Source organism: Amblyomma mixtum, chromosome 2 (assembly GCF_055824585.1).
Source record: "Amblyomma mixtum isolate Tamu chromosome 2, ASM5582458v1, whole genome shotgun sequence".
NCBI lineage: Eukaryota > Metazoa > Arthropoda > Arachnida > Ixodida > Ixodidae > Amblyomma > Amblyomma mixtum.
The window spans coordinates 297,469,119-297,490,597 of NC_143013.1; the positions used below are offsets into that span (position 1 = coordinate 297,469,119).

At 45.4% G+C, this 21,479-nt stretch overlaps 2 protein-coding genes across 3 annotated transcripts in view; one reads left to right on the forward strand and one right to left on the reverse strand.

Annotated features, from left to right (window-relative positions):
- Plod (procollagen lysyl hydroxylase) overlaps positions 1-21,479 on the forward strand; it is a 125,382-nt gene that overhangs the window by 24,337 nt on the left and 79,566 nt on the right. For both annotated transcript variants that reach the window (XM_089574569.1, XM_089574570.1), the window contains 3 exons: positions 321-442; positions 2,001-2,102; positions 4,304-4,429. In XM_089574569.1, the coding sequence (XP_089430695.1) occupies positions 321-442; positions 2,001-2,102; positions 4,304-4,429 (350 nt within the window). The remainder of the gene's footprint in view (positions 1-320; positions 443-2,000; positions 2,103-4,303; positions 4,430-21,479) is intronic.
- LOC149364618 (immunoglobulin domain-containing protein oig-4-like) overlaps positions 10,618-21,479 on the reverse strand; it is a 45,953-nt gene continuing 35,091 nt past the window's right edge. The window contains exons 2-4 of the mRNA XM_089574571.1: positions 21,041-21,327; positions 13,018-13,167; positions 10,618-11,758 (exon numbers count right to left, since the gene is read on the reverse strand). Coding sequence (XP_089430697.1) covers positions 11,588-11,758; positions 13,018-13,167; positions 21,041-21,226 — 507 coding nt within the window. The 5' untranslated portion in view covers positions 21,227-21,327 and the 3' untranslated portion in view covers positions 10,618-11,587. The remainder of the gene's footprint in view (positions 11,759-13,017; positions 13,168-21,040; positions 21,328-21,479) is intronic.

Below are 21,479 nucleotides of genomic sequence, written 5' to 3' on the forward strand. Positions count from 1 at the left end.
GCGCAGCATAAGGGTGTACTAGAAGAAGTTAGTGGCTGAGTGCTTCACAATGCTCTTCTTATATGCACAGCCTTAATGCAAGCTGGATTCATAGCCACTCATGGTTGCATCAAATGTGGTTTAGCTGTAGCACTGCATTACCTCCTTGCTATTGCCCTATCATCACTTTGTCCAGTTCTCTGGTGGGTCTTGAGTTATTTATGACTCAGAACCACTAATCTAGACAGGGCTTTCCTTCACGTGAAGCTTCTTTCTACCCGCAGATGTGTTCGAGCAGTTGTGAAGGTTCAAATTTTATTGTTTTCATGTTCAACCACCAGGAGAAGTTCCATAACGCGGAGGTGAATGGGTTTGTGGAGGAGAGAGGACCGTCTTACCATTCTTTCAAGTACCTCGACGTGTCTGAAGCCAAAAAGGAGTGGCATGCCCGCAACCTAGCCCTGTAAGTTGTAAGGCCAATGAATGGCAACTACCACACTCTTTGTTGGTGTGCTCTCGTAGCAGACTGTTGCATTTTATCCTATTTACTCGAACCCAAGTTGGCCTGAAATCTAAGCTGGCTGTGGTAAATGTTGAAGTGAACAACGAAAAAAGAAAAGTAATCTTTGTAAGCAGGATTACTGAAAGAAAGGCCAGCCAGGACTAGAAAAATGTGTTTTACTGTTCATGTGACTACTCATCATGAGACTAACTGAGTGTTCATTTGCCGTTGGCTATGAATGTTTATGTACCACTTCCCGCATCCCCCAACTCTCCATCATGCAGTGCTGTCCATCTCTGCTGGCTTATACATCATGATCACAGTACATCTGTAGTACCGAAAATGCCATACTTATTGCAGCACAGCTGAACAGAGGCTATCATTGTGTTCAGCAACAAGGAGACGTGTCAGTCTTCGGTCGGGTGCTCGAGAGGCACACCACTTAGTGTAACAAATTGACATCTGGCCGTTGCTGTAAGGTTCTGAAAATAATGTTTGCTTGGTAGTGCTGCCACATTGACTGACAGCCAAATCGACATGAGCACCTTATCTTAAAGGGGCTCTGAAACACCTTCTGAGGAGAGTACATAAACTCACTCGGTACATATTCTCGTCATTAACACCTGAGCCAAATAATACACTTTACTTTTTCATGCTCGCGCCCTCCTCCGGCGTGCGTTACTGCTTAGTTCTGCTCAGAGGTTAGATCCTTTCAGGTGTCAACTCTGGTGGGTCAGGAAGGAAATACCCGTGCGCGTCGGCAGCCGATGCAGGAGCGCCGACTTTTGAGCAGGCAAAAAGAGACGAGGGGAAAGAGGGGCGCGAAGATGCTGAATTCATATTTTGACTACAGATTACTCAGGTTCCACAAAACGCACTAAAAAAATTCTTGCTGGAACATATTTGCGAAGTGGCGTCCCTTAACATCCCAGGAATACCGCACCTTTATTGAGGGCCCCCTTTCAGAGCTCCTTTAAGCTGACTAGTCGCTCTCTGTTACTCTGATTTTTACTATTTTCGTCATACTGCTCAAGTGTTCCACACAAAAATTATGTGAACTGAACATTTGTTTTGTCCACATCGTATTATTGCTACGCTTTAGGATTCAGTGAGTTGTTCACTGCCGATAAGATTTTGAACTTGAAAGCAGCATTGTGAGAACACCGTATAGTGGCAGGCATTATGTTTCAGAGTAAAATACGCTGTGAATTGTGCCAGCACTGCAATAGAAGATGGCAGAGCAGTGGTAAATGGAGCTGTATTCCCTAGTCTGTGGTAACATATGCTTGTGAATTAAACCTTGTGATCTTTTGAGGTTATTGTTGTAATGAAATGTAGCCTAGTAGCCATGCTCATTGGCTAATGAATGAGTGATGTTTTCCTGGACATTTTGTTGCACTTTCACAGTGGATGAGTCATGTGTGTATTGAAGTTATTTGGATGCTTTGTTATGCTTTGAATAAGTTTAAGCGTAACCTGGTACTTCTGTTTACTCAGTGCTTATGTTTTCTTTTTTCAGGGAGGAATGCTTGAAGATAAACTGTGATTACGCGTTCTTTGTGGACAGTGACGCTCATCTTGACAATCCAGCCACCTTGAGGTTGCTCATAGAGACTAACCGGTATGCTTCAATCACCGAGACTGCATTGTATCCTGCCCTGCCTTGCAAAAATTTTAATGAACTGCCTGGAGACTGGCTACAGAGTGTCTGTAGGCTGTTTATAGGTATTTTTATAAGCCACCCTAAGTTTCTCTTGTTGTTGGGTGGGATATCGTTACTTAGCTGGCTAAGATGCACCTTTCTGCTTTATGTCATGCTCCTGCCAGTGGTTGCTCTGTCGTTTTGGACTTGCAGTTTGAGCCGTGAATGCGGGCTGCAGGTTCAGAGGCTCTGTGAAGGTATTCAAAAGGGATGTGCTTGTAGTATGTCGTTTACAAACATGTCTGTTGTTGCCAGTACACAGAGCATCCAATTTAAGCTTGGATTGGATTTGAGAAACAATGAAAGTGCTTATGCTATATTACAGAATGGAGCAAAATTGAATGCTGCTTGTATGTGTTCTGTGTAAGTTAGTGTATAGTTTGTAGCAGTGATGAAATGAATAACTGTGTGTTATTGGTTAATTGAATTCCAAGCTTGATGGGTACAATTTAAGGTGGTCAGTTAAATTCCAAGCTTGATGGGTGCAATTTAAGATGGTCAGTTAGGAGGCTTTGGAGGCACAGTTTTTAGCCATTATTTTTCTAAGTTTTATCATGTACAGGTGCCGTCAAAAGTAAATGGAAGGCAATATTCACGAAAAAATTTAATCATTGGCTCCCCAATTAATGCATCCTTGAATACATATGTGCAGCCTAATTGTGATTTTGCGAATCGCACTGTGCACCAAAAAGCATGGAACATTATGCTTTAGATTTAAAGAAATTAAATTTTTTTGACAAAGTCGCCTTCCATTTACTTTTGACGGCGAGTGTACATGTGTTCAACTTTGGGAAAATCTGGAGGAGTACTGTCCCAAGCCTGAGTAGTACCTGCACATACAGGCACACAATGAAAATGACTCAGCAACAGCTTTAAAGAGTGTAAACACCAAATTTTTGGTACATTAATGTACATGGCACACCGTGTGAAATTCACCCATGCCTACTGAAAATTTGTTATTGAATTTCTTCTCTCTTTTCGGTTTCAACTGTTGAACAGTGGCTATATTGCCAAAGTTAAGTTCAAGTCATATGAGGCACAAAAAAATTCTGGGATGGATATTACTGCTATTGCGCTAGCCTGCCCCAAGAGCCAGAATGAATATAGAAGCAGGCATAGTACTGCTGTCTTAGGTTCTTGTGTCCTAAACTAAACTTAGGTGTCATAGCCACCATTCAGCTGCTGAAACTGAACCTGAAACACAAGAGAATAAATTTTATTGTAAACTACCTGGTGGAGGCGAATTTCATGTGTTGATTTATGTTTGCTGATGTCTTTTGTATGACTGCAAAGAAAGAGGACACAATCGAAATTTGTTGTCCATACTGATTAAGAGTAGCGAGTCGAAACCAGGCGTTCAAGGTGGGGGCATTTGTAGCACTCAGATGATACGAATGCTTACCAACCTGCTCAGGTTTCCACCCTTCTAGAATTCAACGTGCACCCTGTTCGAACTTTAGCAGTTCTTTCTCAGTGACAAATGAAAAAGTGCCTCCAATTTTTGCACTGCTGCTGGTCTCTGAAATTTTGTGTCGTGTGAGCTTTCCAACAAAGGATTTTAAGTAGTTTCTTTCTCTTAGGAGAAATCCTCATTATATTTGTTACTGTCAACTAAATGAGTCAGCATAATACTGCTTTTGTCTCCAGGTATTATCGGCTAATTAGCATATCTTGAGGTTACTCAGGCATTAGGAATTACCAGCTCCATTCCTTTGGCCTCATTAGTGTTCAATGTGTAGCTTTATTTAATGCTTGATTCAAGCTACCTGTGGCATCTGTATGAGCTGTAAGGTTATGGGGGGCAGCTGTCTACAGAGTGAGAAGAATACTATTAAGTAAACAAGTTTGTTGACACAATGGAGATATATTTTGCTTTTATTGCTTCTGGGGGGGGGAGATGTCGAATGCCATTCAGATCTGCCTGAAGGTACTCAACTCAAGCTTTTCTTGATGTCGCTTTTTGATGGTGGCTCAGCCGAGCAAAATGTCTCTGCATTTTCAACTTGCTTGTGCCCCTTTTTGTGGGATATTGTCTGGGATATGTCACATAAAGGAATAATTTCTGGCAGAGATGGTTCTGGTGTTGGAAAAATGTAAATGTTGGAATCTCCATGTTGCAGAACAATTGTTGCGCCACTGCTTTCGAGGGAAAAGAGCCTGTGGTCCAACTTCTGGGGTGCCTTGTCTTCGGATGGTTACTATGCCCGATCTCATGACTATGTGCCTCTTGTCAAGCGGGAGCGCAAGTAAGTCCACTTTTATCTGCTTTTGTTTTCGGAATGCTAAGCCTGTGGAAAGTGCAAGAGGATCTGTTGTGCGGAATCACTCAAACCAAAGGTACCGCATGCAGTGGATCTGTAAATTTTAGGATCCCATGCTTAGCATACAGGGCAAGCTGACAGCTGCTACCTGGGGTTTTGAACAAACAGTGAACACTGAACACTCATGTTCAGTTGTTGCATGGCTGTTGATGTAAGTGGTACTGCATCTGTTCGTTTTGAAATTGTGCAGCACTGTCCCGTTTGTGACAAACATGGATGAGACCTTATTAATCGGTTCAGCCCCCACTGAATTTGTGATGATTGAGCATTTAAGCTGAACAACTGAACAGAAGTGTCCGAAGTATAAGGATGCGTACAAGCATGCAGGCATCCGTAGGGGTCAAGGATTGAGACAAATGTAAATGAGGAAGAGTTTGCATGGGAACACTTGGTACGAACTCTGGGCAAAAAGTATTTGGGCTAATTAGCTGCACACTCCTGAAGTTATTACTACTTTTAAGGAGCTGACTGTATCTAATACAAGTCACATGCTTGGTTATCTGCTGTTGATCACTTCTTTGCTGGGTTTTGAGAACATGTGCAGGGATAGACCTATTCACTTATGCTCTTGTGTCATGGGAAGGGTTAATTAGTGTGCACACTGATAAAATTTGGATGGTGAAAAGTTTGACTTTTCTTTTGTATTGCTTCTACGGGGAGCTTAACACCAGTCCCTGAACTGCTCTGCTTACCATGGAGTTCATTTCAGCTGATTTTAGCAGTGTATAGTGCAATACACTATACTTGTACTATATACTATATACTGTATACCTGTACTGGCAAGTTCAGGCCAACTTACATGAGGGCATGTTGTCCATGGTTGTGAAATCTTCTCACTGTACACGCTACATAGTAGTGGTCAGATCGATTCCACTTGATGCACAGAATGCTCGGATGAAGTCATCAGTGACACTGTTTCTAAGCTGTCTGGAGAGCGAGACAGTGGCTGTATTTATTTATGAGCTGAAACAACCATGGATATAGATCTCTCTTGTTTTTAGCCCGTGTCTCCATGCGGTGCCAGCGTCATCCTCCAGTTAGGTGATTTGTTATGTTGTGCTTCGTTTGAGGCCACTGGGTACTGATGTGCATAGGGAAACAGTACATGTGTTTTGTATCAGTACAGTGGTCTGCATCTGGCACCTTTCAACTTACGTTTCTGGCTGTCGTGCATTAATTTGAGGGGGGAGGGAGGGGAGGAGGGCATTCTGTTGTGTACTGTTTTAGTTCTGTTGTGTCACAAGGCATTCCGAGCCTTGCAGTGCTTTGAAGACATGAGCTCAACGGGAGGTGTACTACATGGCTCAGTGACCGCTCTGCTCATGCACTCTACATGGCTTTTGCAACATTTGAAATGCGCTGTGGGCCCAAAAATTACTGAATTTTGAACACAAGAGGAGATCAGCGTGTTTCCTGGAGCCATGTGGCAAGCCAGACCGGACAGCTAAAAGCTGGCGCTTTTGTCAAGTGTTGTGCGTTTCTTGCATACATCGCTTTTTTGCTTCAGGAACGGCACTAGGATATTTGTAGTGGGTTGGCACAGGTGGCACAGAGTAAAATTTCTGGCCACTAGCTTTGTGGCATCACTCCTCATAAAGCTTGAATTGAGCCACAACTGAATGCACGAATTGACACATTTGAGTCACGCATTTGTGAATAAAATCACTTTGGGCTTGAATTGAGAAAGCACCTCGCCTCCCCTTGGCACTGTCACTGGTCTGCTTACATAAGCCGTAACATCACTTCTTTTTATATGTTCGTTGCTGCTTAATTCGTTTTGTGGCACTATCAGTGGAGAAGTTATTCAGTGCATTACCCTTGGCGAATCCTCTTCATTTTTCCTGGGAGCACTGCAGCACATGGATTGAGTGTGCCTGTGTACACAGTTGTTTTTTAGTACGAAAGCACTAATCCAGAGGTTAGTCTATCAAAATCATCCATTGCCGGTGTATGTCCGCATAGAAAAAAAGAGGCACGGTAAAGAAATCACATCAGTATCTACAACTGGGAGTCTGAACTGCAGCGGTGTGAACACATCAGCGCACCTCGTGTTAAACTGCACCACACTCTCGCACTGTGCATTGGAGAGCTTCGTCTTCATCGACTTCCATCTGCTCCGTCTGGCGGCACTGCCCGCTCATCATCATCTTCTATGTAGCACAAATTTTTTTGCACTTTTGCACTGAGTCGAATGTAGCAAATATTTTTCATAGTTTTCTGCGATATAGCAAGGCAAATTTTGGTTTTTTGGCCTGGCTTTCTGTGAACGTTGATTTTGTGCTGTTCAGGAGGGGCTGGCTAGTAGTGAATCGTTTGTATGTTAGCTAAGCAGATTAGGTAACAGAGGTTGCAAAGCCTGCTGTAAGTGAGAGGTGACAGCGAGACTTGGCACGAGACTGTATTATATAATGAACACATGTAGAGATGACTATACTTTTGATGTTTGATACTGTGTGGAACATGAATTGTTCACTGAGGAAAGTTTCATTAGTTAGCCTATAACAGCAGAGTGCCTTCAGTAAAGAATGGGAAGGCTAATTGTGTAGACATCGAACAAATGCTTTTTTTTAGAGCTTTGTTTTTTTAAAGGCCCATCTCTAGCCTAAATCGGTGTGCACTCACTGCTGTCGCCTTTCTCTCTGAGTGGGTGGCGAAAATTTTTGGAATCTTTTTTTTTTATGTAAATATTTCGCTGTAATGTAAAGAGAAGCTTGTTGCTTGGATTCCAGTTTAAATGGCTTCCCTTTTTTCTTTGGAACAAAGAGGGCCTCAGTTTATCGCCAGTATTTTTGCACCCGTGTATTTGATGTCTATTGCAGCATTTCTCACTCCTGAGGCCAAACGCTTTTGGAAACCTTGAAAAAAGGGTTGTCTTGAACAAGTGCCACACTGTAGTGTTTATTTCAGGCAAGCATAACAGGGAAGAACTGGGTGGCTGCCATGAAGTACAGTTAAAGGGATCACCAATTATTCATGCTAACTACAGTTGAATCTTGTTATGAGAAGTCGAAGGGCCCCCATGATTTCTTTGTTGCAGCCTTTGATTTGTAACAGCGTTACGTGACCTTGTTTGAAACTGTTGCATACTAGTGGGCTTGCCTGCCAATGTTTATAACAAGAACAACATAGCCGGCGTTCATTGTGCGTCGATGTGCATTGCGGCACTGTTCAACACTCACACAGAGCGCATACCATGTGGCTGAATATACATACACCATCCGAATATATCAGCCTTGCTAACGCGTCCGCTTCTTTCACAGCCCACATTGGCTTCAGAGTCTAGAAAACCCGTCTTTTAACCCTTTGAGGGTCAAATTATTTTGAAGAAAACTTTCCCCGGTGGTCAAATTACTTTTTTGTGGATCTTGAATCTACAAAATGTATATAATCGAGAATAAATAGTAAAAAAAAATTAGGAACAGTACTTTGGTGACAGTATCACTCACAACTGGAAAATGTTCAATAGAATAGAATAGCAACGGTGATAAGCAAGCTAAGAGCAGCACCAATAAAGATAGAAATCAACTTTCGCCACTTCTGCAAAACAGTGCCCACAAAGAGAAAACACGTTTCGCGCGACTCCATTGCGATCCCGCGGCGGAATCGAAACCGCGTAGGCGCGTTGCCACAGAGGGCGAGAATACCTCGTGAGCAACGGTGATAAGCAAGCTAAGAGCAGCGCCAATAAAGATAGAAATCAACTTCGGCAGCCCCTGCAAGATAGTGCTGACAAAAAGAAAACTCAAATTTCGCGCGACTCCGTTGCGATCACGCGGCGAGACCAAAACAACAAAAGGGGTGTTGCCGCAGTCTGTGCCGCCGCGCTAAAGCTAGACATAAGTTCTGCTCATCTCCGTAAGAAGGCAGCACAAAATTCAAACACTTCTTGTAAGTCCTAAGAGGTGGCAGCACCCCCCAGTGAGCACGCATTGTTCTTTTGGCGCAAAATTTCAAACGGAAGATCGAAACCGTACCTGTACGGCAAAGACCTTGCGGGACAGAAAACCGCCGCCGTACATATACGGCAAAAACCTTCAAAGGGTTAAGGAATGATGTTGTAGAGGGCAGGGAGAGGCCTATTCAGAAATGCTTCATTTTCTAGTTGCTGAAGTCGATATAGGCCTCTGTAAAATAGAGTACACAGCTGCAGCTTCTTCGCGAGTACCTGTTTCAGTTGGCTTTGCTGTACAGCTCAGGAGAACACAGGTCACAACACTTCTTGTAGAGAATCTTGGGGAGAATGTCTTGTGAAGAATCTGTACACCAGGCTGAAGACTTTGATGATGGCCACCTTCTGATCAATGAAAATTGTTTTACATTTTCATTTTGCGCTGCTTGGCCCTATGAAACATGTACACGTGAAGTACACCTAGTGGTCTTCCAAATGGCTTTAACTATGTGACCATGCTTTGAAAATGGAAGCAAGCTGCACATGGAACCAGAGGTATAGAGCGCTCTTGCAGTGAACCATTTTCAGTGAGGAGGTTTAAGGATGAGGAACTGCAGATTGCCACACCTAACCAGTACAAAAGTGTTTGGCACTGTTACGAATCGACGTGTTGTGTTTGAAAAGGCCAGTAGGGTTCAATGAAGGTTTGTCATATCCTGTTCCAGAAGAATTTGGCTTCGCAAAAATGAGATGTCAAGTACAGGGGCTACCATACGTGTTTCCAAGGGAATTGCTATTACTTCGTTATAAGCTGTTTCGTTATAGTGATGTCCGACTGTTTAGTATCGTGTAAAACTAACTTTACTTTAGGGATATTAGCCTGGAATAGTTTCCATCAGTTTGCACAACCTCACCGATCACAGTTGGGGCGGTAGCGCTAATTACATTTTATGCCAGTGCTCAGTTTGGCATTAAAGCTGACCAGCTCAAGAAAACTCATATATCTTGAAAAATTCAGTGCAGTTTGCAGAAGAGCGGTGACTAGCGTATGCTACTCACAGGTGGGCAGTTTCGGTGACACATGACAAGCAAATCAATGTGCGCTGATATCTGAACAGTGGATGGGAAGGCTGTTTCTTTATGTAATGAGTGATAGATAGGGCAGGGAAGATAGTCATCGAAACATGAACTTCAACAGGTGGAAGGAGCCCTCTGAATAGCCCTTTTAACAGTGTTCCAGGAAGAAGATTTAGGTGACTTGGTTTCATTTAAGGCAACAACGTTTATGTTGGTGACTGCAGTTGCACATTTGCTTGTTGAGGTTTTGGCCAGCATTCGGAAGCTTATTGTGATGTAGGTTTAACCTGGGAATGTGTGGGGTAAATGTTGTTTTGTTGGATGATTTGACAAAAGTTACTAGAAAACTAACTTCTCAAGCATTGCAATCACTTACTCATCATGCATGGTGCAGTGACACTGGAAAAGGGTTGGAAGGACTGCTCATTTATTTCTGTAACAATTGGGAACACACGATAAACCGATCTGCTGGACAGCTACACAGAGAATGCTCAACAAGGGAGTTGTAACGCACACAGTGTTTGTCATTTCGATTTTGCCGTTTTGTACCAACCATATAAGACACCTGTTTGTTGTTTACACGACAGAAACTTTGGCACTGACAGGTACTGGGACACGGGCGATCTTCAGGTGGTACACATGCCTTGATGTTGTTATTTTGTGAGTTGAGTGCCAGCAGAGGTTTGCTGGGCCTAAACCAAGCATCTGCTTGTAATGTTGCTACACTGTAATGCCACTAAGGATGAATTCTAAGTGAGGGTGAGTGAATGGGCTGACTGCACTGCCAGCAAGACATGCTGTTTTTGCCATCTTTGCTCTTAGCATCATCACATTCAGTGTTTAGCCATGTTTACCAACATTTAATTCATAAAAATTTAAAAACTGTAAAAAAATGCATGCTTTTTGATAGGGAACTTCAATGTGTAAAAATTTAGCTTCTCCGAACTTAAAGATGGAAAAAGAAACTGATTTCTTCACTTAATTTTCCACCACTGTCAAAATTCAATCTTCGGACTGTGTATTATGTGACTCTTTCTGTTATAGAAAGGTTTGGCTACTAAATTCCTGCTCTCTTGTGATTGGCCCTTGTTACGCAGGCTTATTTTTATGTCTGCATTAATTCTTCTGAGAATGGTGAAAATTTTTCATGTATGTGGTTTCATTTGTGAAGGGGGCTTGGTGTGAGCTCTTATGGAAAACTTATTGCTAGCTATTTAAAAAGGATTGAATGCCGTTCCTGAGGAATATTGCAGTCTTTGTTGTCTACGGATACTTTTTGTGTAGTCTGATTGGAGCTAGGGAATAACTGGCAACAACTGTGCTTCAGATATTCAGATGCTATGCATAAATTCTAACAGTGTCTGTTTCATTTGGCTGCCTGCACTTTCTGGTAGCTTAGCTAAATGGATGGAACGTAGTAACTCATTTAGCATTGGCTATGCACAGAGCCTTGGCACTTTTCTTATGCTGCTGTGTGTGGTTGGTTGACAGAAAACAGATGAATTATGGAATTACATAGTAAAGACAAAAAGGAAAAAACTGTGACAATGAATAGTAATAATAAATAGTAATAAATATTTATTGCCATATTAGAGTGAATATTAAAGTGCCTTGATCATAATATTAGCTCAAAAGAAAATATTTCTTTTCTTGCCTAGTCTCATATATCTAAACAGAAATTTCTGGTTTTTGGCTGCAGTGAAAAAAGAGATTAAACTAATTAAGCAAAAAATGTTTGTTTCACATTTGGTAGTACTGCGGTTTAGTTTAATTTGCTTTTGAGTTCATTTGATCTTCCTTTTGACAAATATACTTTCCTGTGGTTTTCTTTCCACTGATTCTTTTTTCACAAAGACTTGTGAGGCTGATTTTTATTTCTAAGAGCAACAAAAAGTTAAATGTTTTGCCTTTCACCAACCCATAAATGCTCTTGAACTCTGCTGTGCGTACCCACCTGGCCGTACTACAACTAATAACACAGATTACTCACTGCCTGCATGATGGATAGACTGATGAATGGAGAAATACTGCGTGCGTGTACGTGTGGGCAGGTGGTGACATCTGTTGTGTGGCGATGGCGTATGTTGTCACATGGTCTGGAAGGAGAGTGGGGCAGCCTAGCTGCCCAGAGAGCTGAAGTCGGCCTTGAAGGTCCGGCTGTCGATGGCGTACTTGTTGTCGGCCTGGCATTCGTAGTTGCCCGAGTCCATTTGCCTTGCTGGGTCAATCTCGAGCTTGCTTTTGATGCGGTCCCCTTCCAGCTGCCATTCGGATATTTGCAATATGGACTGCATGGTAGAGAAACATTGGGGTTATGATGAAAATGTCAAAAGCAGCAACGGAAAGCAGTTCATGAGCTGTCATGTGAGGGTGTTTATCAGTTGAACCAGTTTTTGGTGACGTATTTTGAACCCTGCAGCACATGAGCCAGGCATGAATGTTTTCCTAAATTTATAGTATGTGTTTAGAGGCATTGTAATGGAGAAGGTCTGCTAGAAGGAGCTGCGGGTACCATCACAAAGAAATAAATAAAAAATTGGATTCTCTGAAGCCTAACGCCTGTTTGCAGCATCATAATATTTCATTTCTGTATGCAAGTTACGTCAGTTTGCAGTGCAGAAAAAATTCAGCATGTCAAACTGGAACGATTTATAGGGTGGGGAAATGCTTGGTGGTCTTAAATTCACATGAAACAATGAGTTTGAATGCAATGCCACCTGTTCACATTATAATAACTTGGGAAGGGAAGACATGTGGCCAAACAGGGTGCTCATGTTATGCAACATGATGGTAGGGATGGCTGGCAGTTTTTTTATGTTATGCACGCAAAGCTGATAGAGATAATAAATCACTGGCAAAGTGTTCAAATACTCTTTGCTGTTAAGGAATTTGACCAGACATAGGCTTTAGAGGGTCGCTGACTAACATGCTTTGCGTGGATGTACAGCTTATGAATTGGTTTACATAAACATGAGAAATGTCTTGCTTATCATTCTTGAAAGAGAAAATCGTAATATATAATCATTGCCATGCAGTGTTGAAATGATCATTGACATAGCAAACCATTTTTCAAAATAATAAATCTGGCATTCAGGGCAGCAACTGTTCTACACAAATAAATAAAAATAAATCGTAGATGGTCATTTGAAAGAACACTATTAGCATTTAGTTGCTGTTGTGCTTTGCAGGAGCCACGAAGGTCTGAAACAGCCAGCATTGGGTAAATGGGGCTCTTCTTTGTCGTTACCATTTGTTTGATGTTGAATTTTTTGTTGCACTCAAGGCTTCATTGATTGCTGCGTAATGAGATGCTAGCACGCATATTTCTGGTGGACATGCGTGGACATATACATGAATGGCCAGAAGAAGGTCAGGCACAAGTCCATGTTAACACTTTCTGTGTGCCGCACCAGTTTAAGCACTTCATCAATGAAGCCCATAATGTTCAGCGAGTGCACCTGTTCACAGTAAGGCGGGATATTTCACTTTCGATTTTGAGACCAATCACGCACTGTGACAACATTCGCACTGGGCAGGGTGCGCGTACCTGCATGTACGGGTGGGCGAATATCTCGATGCCGTCCTTGTACCAGGTGATGCGCGGCCGAGGCACGCCGCGCGCCACGCAGATGAACACGATCTTGTGGCCCAGGAAGAACTCGTAGTCGAAATGCGACGCCTTCTCGATCTGGGCACCCTGCATGTTTGCACGTCGGCCTCTCATGAGATTCATCTTCGCTTAGGCAAGCCGCCACCTGGCGACTTGGCAAAAGTCACAGACGATTAATGCGATTCATGCGGCAGAGTATGCGCTGGCATCAGTGTTTCCCCCTGACGGTGGCACGATTCAGTCCACCAATCACCATGTGACACGCTGTACCCCCACTGCACTCTCTCACCCCTCACCTCTGCTTGGAGACGTGGGTGACCATGGCTTCCCTCTTTTCCTGTCTCCTCCCGCCGACTTGCTGTCTCTCTCCCACTTTAAATTTTCAACCTGCCCTCTCCCTGTGACCGTTACCCCTTCCTCCACTTTGCCTCCTCTCCCCGGCGGCTTCACAAGCCGCCGCCAACGCTGGGCACTTTTTGCACAAAAGGGGGTTCTAATGCTAAAGCATCGAAAACATTTGGGTGTGTTTTTGAAAACAAAGTGGTACGCAGCTGAGTTTTAGTGTCTCTCTCGAACATTCTGTGCGCTTATGCACGACACATGCAACAAAGCTTGAAAGGCTTAGGCGACGAAAGTTGTAGCCTTTGCGGTACGGTCTTACACTGCAGACAAACAGAATGCAGGGTGAGGCTAAGATAGAGGGATGCCTCTTGATTTCCACGGCACGGTCTTAGCTACAGGGAGACAGTCCCAAAGGAGGGGTGATAATACGTGCACGTATCACGTTTAGTCCGTCAGAGCTCATGAAGTGAGACAGGCGAACGGAGTGAGAGAGGCAAACGGAGTGACAAAATCCTCCGACTCGTCGCAGGACAATGAAGTCGCGGCCGTCCACAGAGACGGGAGCGCGGAGTCTTAGCACGAATTAAGAGACCTCGGTGGCCCTTCGACGAGAAAAGACGGTCGTACGTGCTAAGGAGGGTAGAGGAGGAGAGCGCTAGAGGGGAGAGGGAGCAGAGGTCCGGGACACACAGAGAAAGGGACGCATCCCTCTCTCTTTCCGTCGACCTAATCAGAGCGTTGTGTGCGCAGTTCCCCAGCATGATACGTGCTTTTCCCTCATACGTGCGACCGCACGCAAGACCCCGCCCAGCTTCTTGTCCCTCGTGTCTTCCCTTCCTTCCCTGAAAAGTTTCCTCGTTTCCCGCAAAGCAGCCGGCTGTCACGCGCTCCCGTTTTCCCGAAGGGAACCGGCCGGCCCGGGGATCGGCTTTCAGCTTTCGTCGCCCATTATCTGCTTCGACTTCCTGGCCGGCGTCGGTTTCTTATTGCCTACTCTCCACGCTTCGTTTCTTTGTTTCGTTTTCATATGGCGATACTTGCCGGAACTTCTTGTCGCAATCTTTGCCACGGGAGTTTTCCCAGTTCCCTAATTTTGTTCGCTTTGTTTCCTTAGCCTTTCTTTTTCCCCCGCCCGTCGTGTTTTATGTTCGTCGTCATCTCGACGTTCTTTTTTACCGTCTTTTCGCGGTCCGCAAACGGCCTCGCCCATTATTCTCGCTAGCATAATACGGAACCTCCCCCCCCCCCCAAAAAAAAAAAAAAAGGCTGGCGGCTGTTTTACACCCTTCGGCGACCTTGGTGTATATATCGACGCGCGTGGGGTGTTCACCCCGCTTTTTCTCGTGCACCGAGTTGCTCGCTATCTCTCAGTTCCTCTCCGTGTCGCTTCTCGCATCTTTTATTTTCTGAGCTCGCTTCTCGCCCTTCTTTCGGATCGTTCCGTTTTACGCCGGGTGTTTAAAGTCTCGTCTGGTTACTTTCGAACTTGCTCTTTTTTTTTTTCTTTTTGTTTGTTAATAGCGGTAGCTGTGCGAAGAACTGACTTGTCAGCAAAATGGCACCGCCATCGTAGTGTGTCGTCAGAGTTCTTTAATCCTGCCAGTTACGAAACTATAGAGATCAAAATCCAGCCATAAACAGTGGCCAGTTTCCGGAGGTATGGGAGATGGTGGCGCCGCCGATGAGTCAGGTATTGGTGGTGGCCTGCAGCATTCGTTTTACCGCTATATTCGTGCCCTGGGCAGTGCCAACCAGTTCGTCTGAATGCCGTAGGTGGCGCGACAGTCTGCTTACGTCTGGGGTTCAGTCGGGGTAAGAAATAAATCGGAGAGCTGTTGGGAGATTAGCACCAGGGACCCACGCGAAGACCACAAATGAGTTAGTACTAGAGGGCATCGGTGGATGTCGTTTGAAGCCGTTAAGCTCAAAGCATTGTACGAAGAACGCCCGAGAGAATGTGACCCTAACAGATGAGCAACTGAGGTATTTAAACACTTGTACAGAGAAAATGTTGGCTCATAGCAGCAGAAAAGAACTTTAAAACTAACCAGTAAATATGCGGGACCCCGGAACGGAGAAATGAAGAACTTTAAAGGTCGGGTAAAAAAACGGAGAGGGAGAGAACTGGGTTAATTCAACGATATCTACGTGTGTAGTAAATGGAAAAGGGAGGTCAGGAACGAATAGTTTATGATAATTCAAAAGGCAGCGCACTATTTTTTGAAGGAGTGAGGTCAGGGTGTATTGGGCCGCGAAACAACAAAAAGAAATTTAACCAAGAAGGTGACCCGTATGTAGTGTGTGGCGAATCCGCAGAAACGATTGAACACATTTTACTATAACGTGGCAGCATCCATCCGCATGTCGGAACAGGCGCAGCCACTATCCCTGAGGCCCTAAGGATGTAGACTTAACAAAGGCAATACGAACGAATCTTAGGTATAGACGTTAGCAAAAAGCGATTGGGAGATCGGTGGCAGTGGCGTAAGGATACAAGTTTTGGGATTAAAAATTTGGGCTGGCGTAAAAGTCTGTGCAATTTGTATTTAAAGAAAAATGGCAGATTTCTAGACAATACCGTTAAGTTTGACAGTTTGGATAGAGATTTATATATATAAACAAAGAAATACCGAGCATTATGGCGTCTGCCACCACCCGGTTTCAAAGAGGACATCGATCCATATCCATCCGTCTGATATTTAGTCCTCTCGGAGCGCCAGTTTTTGATACATGGTCCCCGAGGAGTATCTTCAGAGAGCTGTCATGACCAAAAATTTCGCATTTTCCTTGCGGGCCGGTGAGGTCAGGTGGGATATGGAGCGGGCGCTGTCGAAGAAGCGCCTTCCGTAGTCGCGTGAGCGATGCGGACCGACTGGCGTGTTCCGGAAAGAATGTTAAGTTTAAAGCGGCAGCAATAAACTTCACAAATCGACTCTTCAAGATTGCACACACGTCAGGGCTGGAACTAAAATCGATGACAGCGCAATCGATGACTCTGAGCTTGCCAGTCGTCCGTGGTTTTGGTTTTCGTTCGTTTGCGATTCCCAAGGTTCTTCATCTTCATCATCTTTTCTCTCTTTCTCCCCCCCCCCCCCTTCCCCTATTTCGTTGTGGTATTTCCGAGCGTGCCACTGTACTCGGCAAATGGAACGGTGCTCCCATTAGCGATCGCAGTGTACGGACCCAGTTGTTGCGTGGCTTGCTTTGAACCGTGACGTTTGCTGTCTATTTTTGTTGTTGTTGTCGTTCCCGTATGGATTCGGAAAGCAAGGCTTCAGGCAAAAGTAAGAGTACAAATTGGCATTCTTGGGGTTAGGCGGGGCGAAGCACCGGCTGCGTTAGGACGACAAATTAAGGTCGGAAGCAATCATTTCTTTCACATCGACGAATCTTTCCTTCATTTTCTTTTTTATTGCTTTCCTGTCAGCTGTTGCTGCTCTCGGTGCAGTCGCTTGCACCAAGAGGGAGGCCCTAACCGCGCAGGAAAGTTGTTCGACCGTGGCGTTCGCTTGTGCTGGCCTACTCTTATATTGTGCTTTTTTTTTTCTTTTTTTAACCACCGCCGTTTGTGCCTGTTATAACAGCCCGGCTAGACGTTTTGCGCTGGTTTCTCGGGGGCGTTGTTGGTTGGTGGATTTTTGAGTGATGAAGCAGATTGGCGGTCTGTTAGGCACGGAGAGTTCCGGATTGGTTTTGACCAATACGGATCCTTTAAAAAAAAAGAAAAGAAAAAAAAAGGATGCTTGTGGGATTTGCGATGTGTACATACCGGTAGTGGTAGGTTTAAGAACATGCTTTTCCCTGACGGTTAAAAAACTGGCGCCGGAAATGACGTTCTCTACACGGCGGGCGTGAACGTCACCGAACCGAGCGATGGGTGTTTCCGGCCTCGCATCCATTCGTGATGCAGAATATGAGAGCGGAACGAAGCGGTATTGTGGACGAGGAAATCGCGTATCCGGAGATATAGGTGGCGTTTGGCTTGCAGGGAGTAATTCTGGCTTGCAGCTTGAGATTAAGAGATGGAAGTCTGTGTTGCACTCTAGACGGAAAGGAGTAAAAAAGCGCACTCCTCTCTCTAGCGCACTTCCTTTCATAGAACGGAGTGCGCTAGAAAGACGGCTTACTCCCTTTTTACTCCCATATAGGCGTATTCGTGTTTGGAGTGTAAGGCTACAATTCCTGCTTTGCTTCAGAGAAGTACATAAACAAGGGAACGCTAACTTAAAGGGACACCGAGTACAACTCAATACAAATATTGTTCTCGTTAAAAATTTATTCCCTGGCACTTTCTGGTCATGTTGACGGTTGTCGGGCAGCAAAGGGCGCGTTTATCGGTGAGAAAATGGGATTTGAAAATCTTCCCGGCAGCCGATTCAAACTCGTGACGTCCGACGGGTTGCCACCGTTTCAGAGTCAATGGCGGTGTAATGTGGACTCTGGGATCCGGGGCGGTGAACGCACGCATTTCAGTTGCGAAATCTGCCGGTGATGGCGACACGTGTATTTCGTTTCTTAGTATTTTCTAGCTTATCAAAAATCCCGTTTTCGGTGAGACCGGCCTCTTTGTGACCAGAACGCGGTACCTTATTGATACACGGCAATTTCAGTTTGTCCTCTGGTTCCCGTTAAGGTGGGACCTGTGCTAGAAGCGTGTGAAGAAAAGGTTTTAAAAAGGGTGCAAAATACCGAACCCGTCTTTCACTCTCGTCGTTGCCTATGATGCACCACCACACACAAGCGGAGAGGACACAGGCAGAGACGACACAGCGACTCATCGCTGACTACTTGCAACTGGACTGGTGAAAATTTTGAAGTTAAAGAAAACATTTTTTTTTTTTCAAGACCACTGAATTACAACCTCCTTTGGAAGTAAGTGCTATTAGTGTTATTTTTGTCCTTTTCCACCACCGTTGCATCGTTTTTGTAATGGTGTCATGTCGAACGCTGTGAACAAATGTGTGAGGGGGAGGGGGCACTACGAAAGGAGATGTAGAGGTTGAGAGAAAAGGAGGGGCGGGGGGAGGGGGGGAGGGTATGCGGAGGGATGGTGCTTGAGGCGTTTAGCTCCGGGATACACGTACGTGCAGGGATCCGAACCACGTCCTCAGGTACATAGCGTCGGCGGCCGAAATAGTGCACCCCAGGGAGCACAGAAGAGAAGAAAAAAAAAAGTTTGGCCCGATCTCCTCGTAAATGTGTTCGTCTCGGAGTATCGTGGGAGGTATTTAGCGACGCCCGATTGGCTTCACGCGTCTCAACCTGCCTTGCCGCCTGCGACTCCGTATATATACGTATATAACGCGTCGTGTAGCAATAGCGCGCCCAACCTTTCCCCCGACGCCTCTCTTTCCGTCTGTCTCAGTCTTTGTCTCTGTATACCCTTTATTTTAGTTCCTCGCATCGGCGTCAGCCGAACCTGGCCCTCTATATATATGTCGATTGCCTCTCGAAGGGAGGGGTGGGGGCGTGGTCCCTACGGCAGAAACAGAACGGAACGGAGGGTGCTTGTTTTCTTTATTGTTATTTTTTTCACCCTTTCTCCCCCCCTCATCCTTTGGGTTCCGTGAAAGATGGTTCCTGCCGAGGTGCGACATCTGGGCGTAGTGTTTTACGGGAACGACCGTATACTTAGTCTCGTGCTTCGTCCGCCTGTTTCGGTTTCTGGGTTTTTGTGTAATTCCTTCCTACAGCAATGCCTAAACGTCTCTGTCTTCCTTTTTTTTGTATTTTTGTATCCCGGACGCCGCGCCCCGTAAAAAAAAAAAAAGTGAAAGGTCCCGTTTTCTCTGCGCACAGCACCGCCACGGCGTACGGTCCTAATGAGACAGTTCGCTTCTGTTTGCTTTGTCGTCGTCGTTTCACTGGCGTTTCGGTCTCCCCCTCCCCTCTGTTCTCCTTCCCTCTGCGTGTCGCTTTTCTTTGTTTATTACTTCTTCTTTTCTGGAGTGGCCGCGGGCTGCTCTTTGGAGAGCTGGATCCGCAGGCCCGGCGCGATGACAGCGGCTGGGCGTATATAGCTCTGTGCCGCGGGGTATCAGCGCGGAAAACTGAAGCCGGGACGTCGTAATTCCGGCCACTTTCGGTGAATCCGGGTTTCATGATTTTTCTCCCTCCTCTGTGTTGCTGCTGCTGCTGGTCGCGAATGTTAAAAGGCGCGCTTTCTTTCTCTCTCTTTTTTGGCGTTCATTTTTAACAACTTCTCTTTCATGCATTCACGTTTTCCCCCAGGGACTGAGTGTACGCGCTTCGGGGCTACTCTGTGTGTCACATTTTATTCCAGTGCTCGTATGTTCTGCTGCTTTATGAAGGAAAGCAAGGGACAGAGCTGGACAGGCAGGACGACCCTATTATGCCCTTATTTCTCCGTCCGAGATTTTCCTTCGTTATACGTGCGGATCTTCCTCGTTATATTCCATTGTCTTTTTTTTTTTTAGAAGCACTGTTTTCTGTCGCTGCTTTTCAGTTTTACTGAAGCCTAACCGTGACGTATTTGTTTACTTTTTCGAAGACCTAGTCCTGTCTTAAGTTTTTTTTGGTGAGTTCAGTGCCTTTCGACAGTTTCGGAAGCCCCGCAGGAGACAGGGATGCCTTTGTTGTGGAATTCTGCGCTTCGCTGTTCTGACATTCTGGAGCTTGTCGACTCTGGCGTTGCGAAACATTACGTGGCTAATAAGGGAATATGATTCATTAGCACCTACCCTAGCGCAGCCGTACGGCTACACAGGAAAGCTGTACAGATTTCGCAGAATCTTCATTGCTGAAGAAAAACTTGTACTGAATTCCTGCCCCCCTCTTCCTTTCCCTAAACATTGAACCAATTAACATGGCTAGTTTAGCTTAATGATCATGTCTAGCGATTACGCAAGCTTGTCTTTCTCTGTTTCATGTCATGGTTTCGTCTCGGCTAAAATTTATTTTTGGTTAGGCAGTAAGGCCTCGAGGAGTCATGCGCGTCGAGTGTTTTCTTTGGTTGCACAATGTCGAAACTAAATTCCAGTGAGTTCAAAACGCTGAAAATTAAATCAGTAAATAAAGAAAGGCGGAAGAAAGTAGATCGGGAAGAGAGGACAGTCACTCGCCGACACTCGTGCTGCGCAAGCGTGCTCGCGCATTGTCCCAAATTCTCTGTTTCCTTTTGTTCTGTCCCCGTTATCACTCTTAGTAGCTCAGCAGACCGATTGTGTGCATGATTGAGATAAATTCGTGCTTTCTCTCACTAGTATCTCTCTCCATCCATTGAGGCCTATTCGAGTGGATACAGTCGAACCCCATTATAACGAAATAATGGATATAAAGAAGGAATGACGTGTCCCTTTGAAAGCTTGGTCAACATGGGCTATAACGAAGCTACGGCTATAACGAACTAATATCAGGGCCCCTTCAACTTCGTTATAACGAGGTTCAGCTGTATATGGTGTCGACTTCGCAAAACGGACATGCTGATCCTTTGGCACAACTCGATGGCTAATAGGTGGCTTGCACGGGACGTCGTCACGAACGCCACCATGGTGGAAGCCTGGCTCGCACGTAGCTTCCGTGTTATTGGTGCCCAAAGTGGCGTCCGTGGCGACGTCACTCGGTGCATGTACAGGGTGCGCAGGGAAGTGTGTCTTACGTTTGGGTTGTCGTAGTACTCCTTTCGCTTGGGGTGCGTGTAGAAGATGTACCTCGCCGAGCCGGAGGAGCGCATGCGGCCGCGGCCCCGCTTGCCTCCGCGGCCTTTGGCGCCCTGCGCCTCGGACAGCAGCAGCGTCAGCGCCACCGCCAGGGCCAGCCAGCACGCCAGGAGCCGCGACGACATGGCTTCTGTCTTCCCTCTCCCTTGCCCCCCTCGTCTGCTGCTGCTGCTCCTTCTAGTGGCGAGTAGTGCAGTGGAAGGGCTGCACTCCGCCGCCGAACCACCTGCGTCAGCATTGGAGTAGGGATCAAGAGGTGGCGCTCGTGCTCGCTGTGTTGCACTTTAACCGGACAGTCATGAGGTATTAAGAGGGCAGACCGAGATCGTCCTCGGGATTCGGCTTCTACGTAAACGGTCAACCACTCCCAACCCCCTT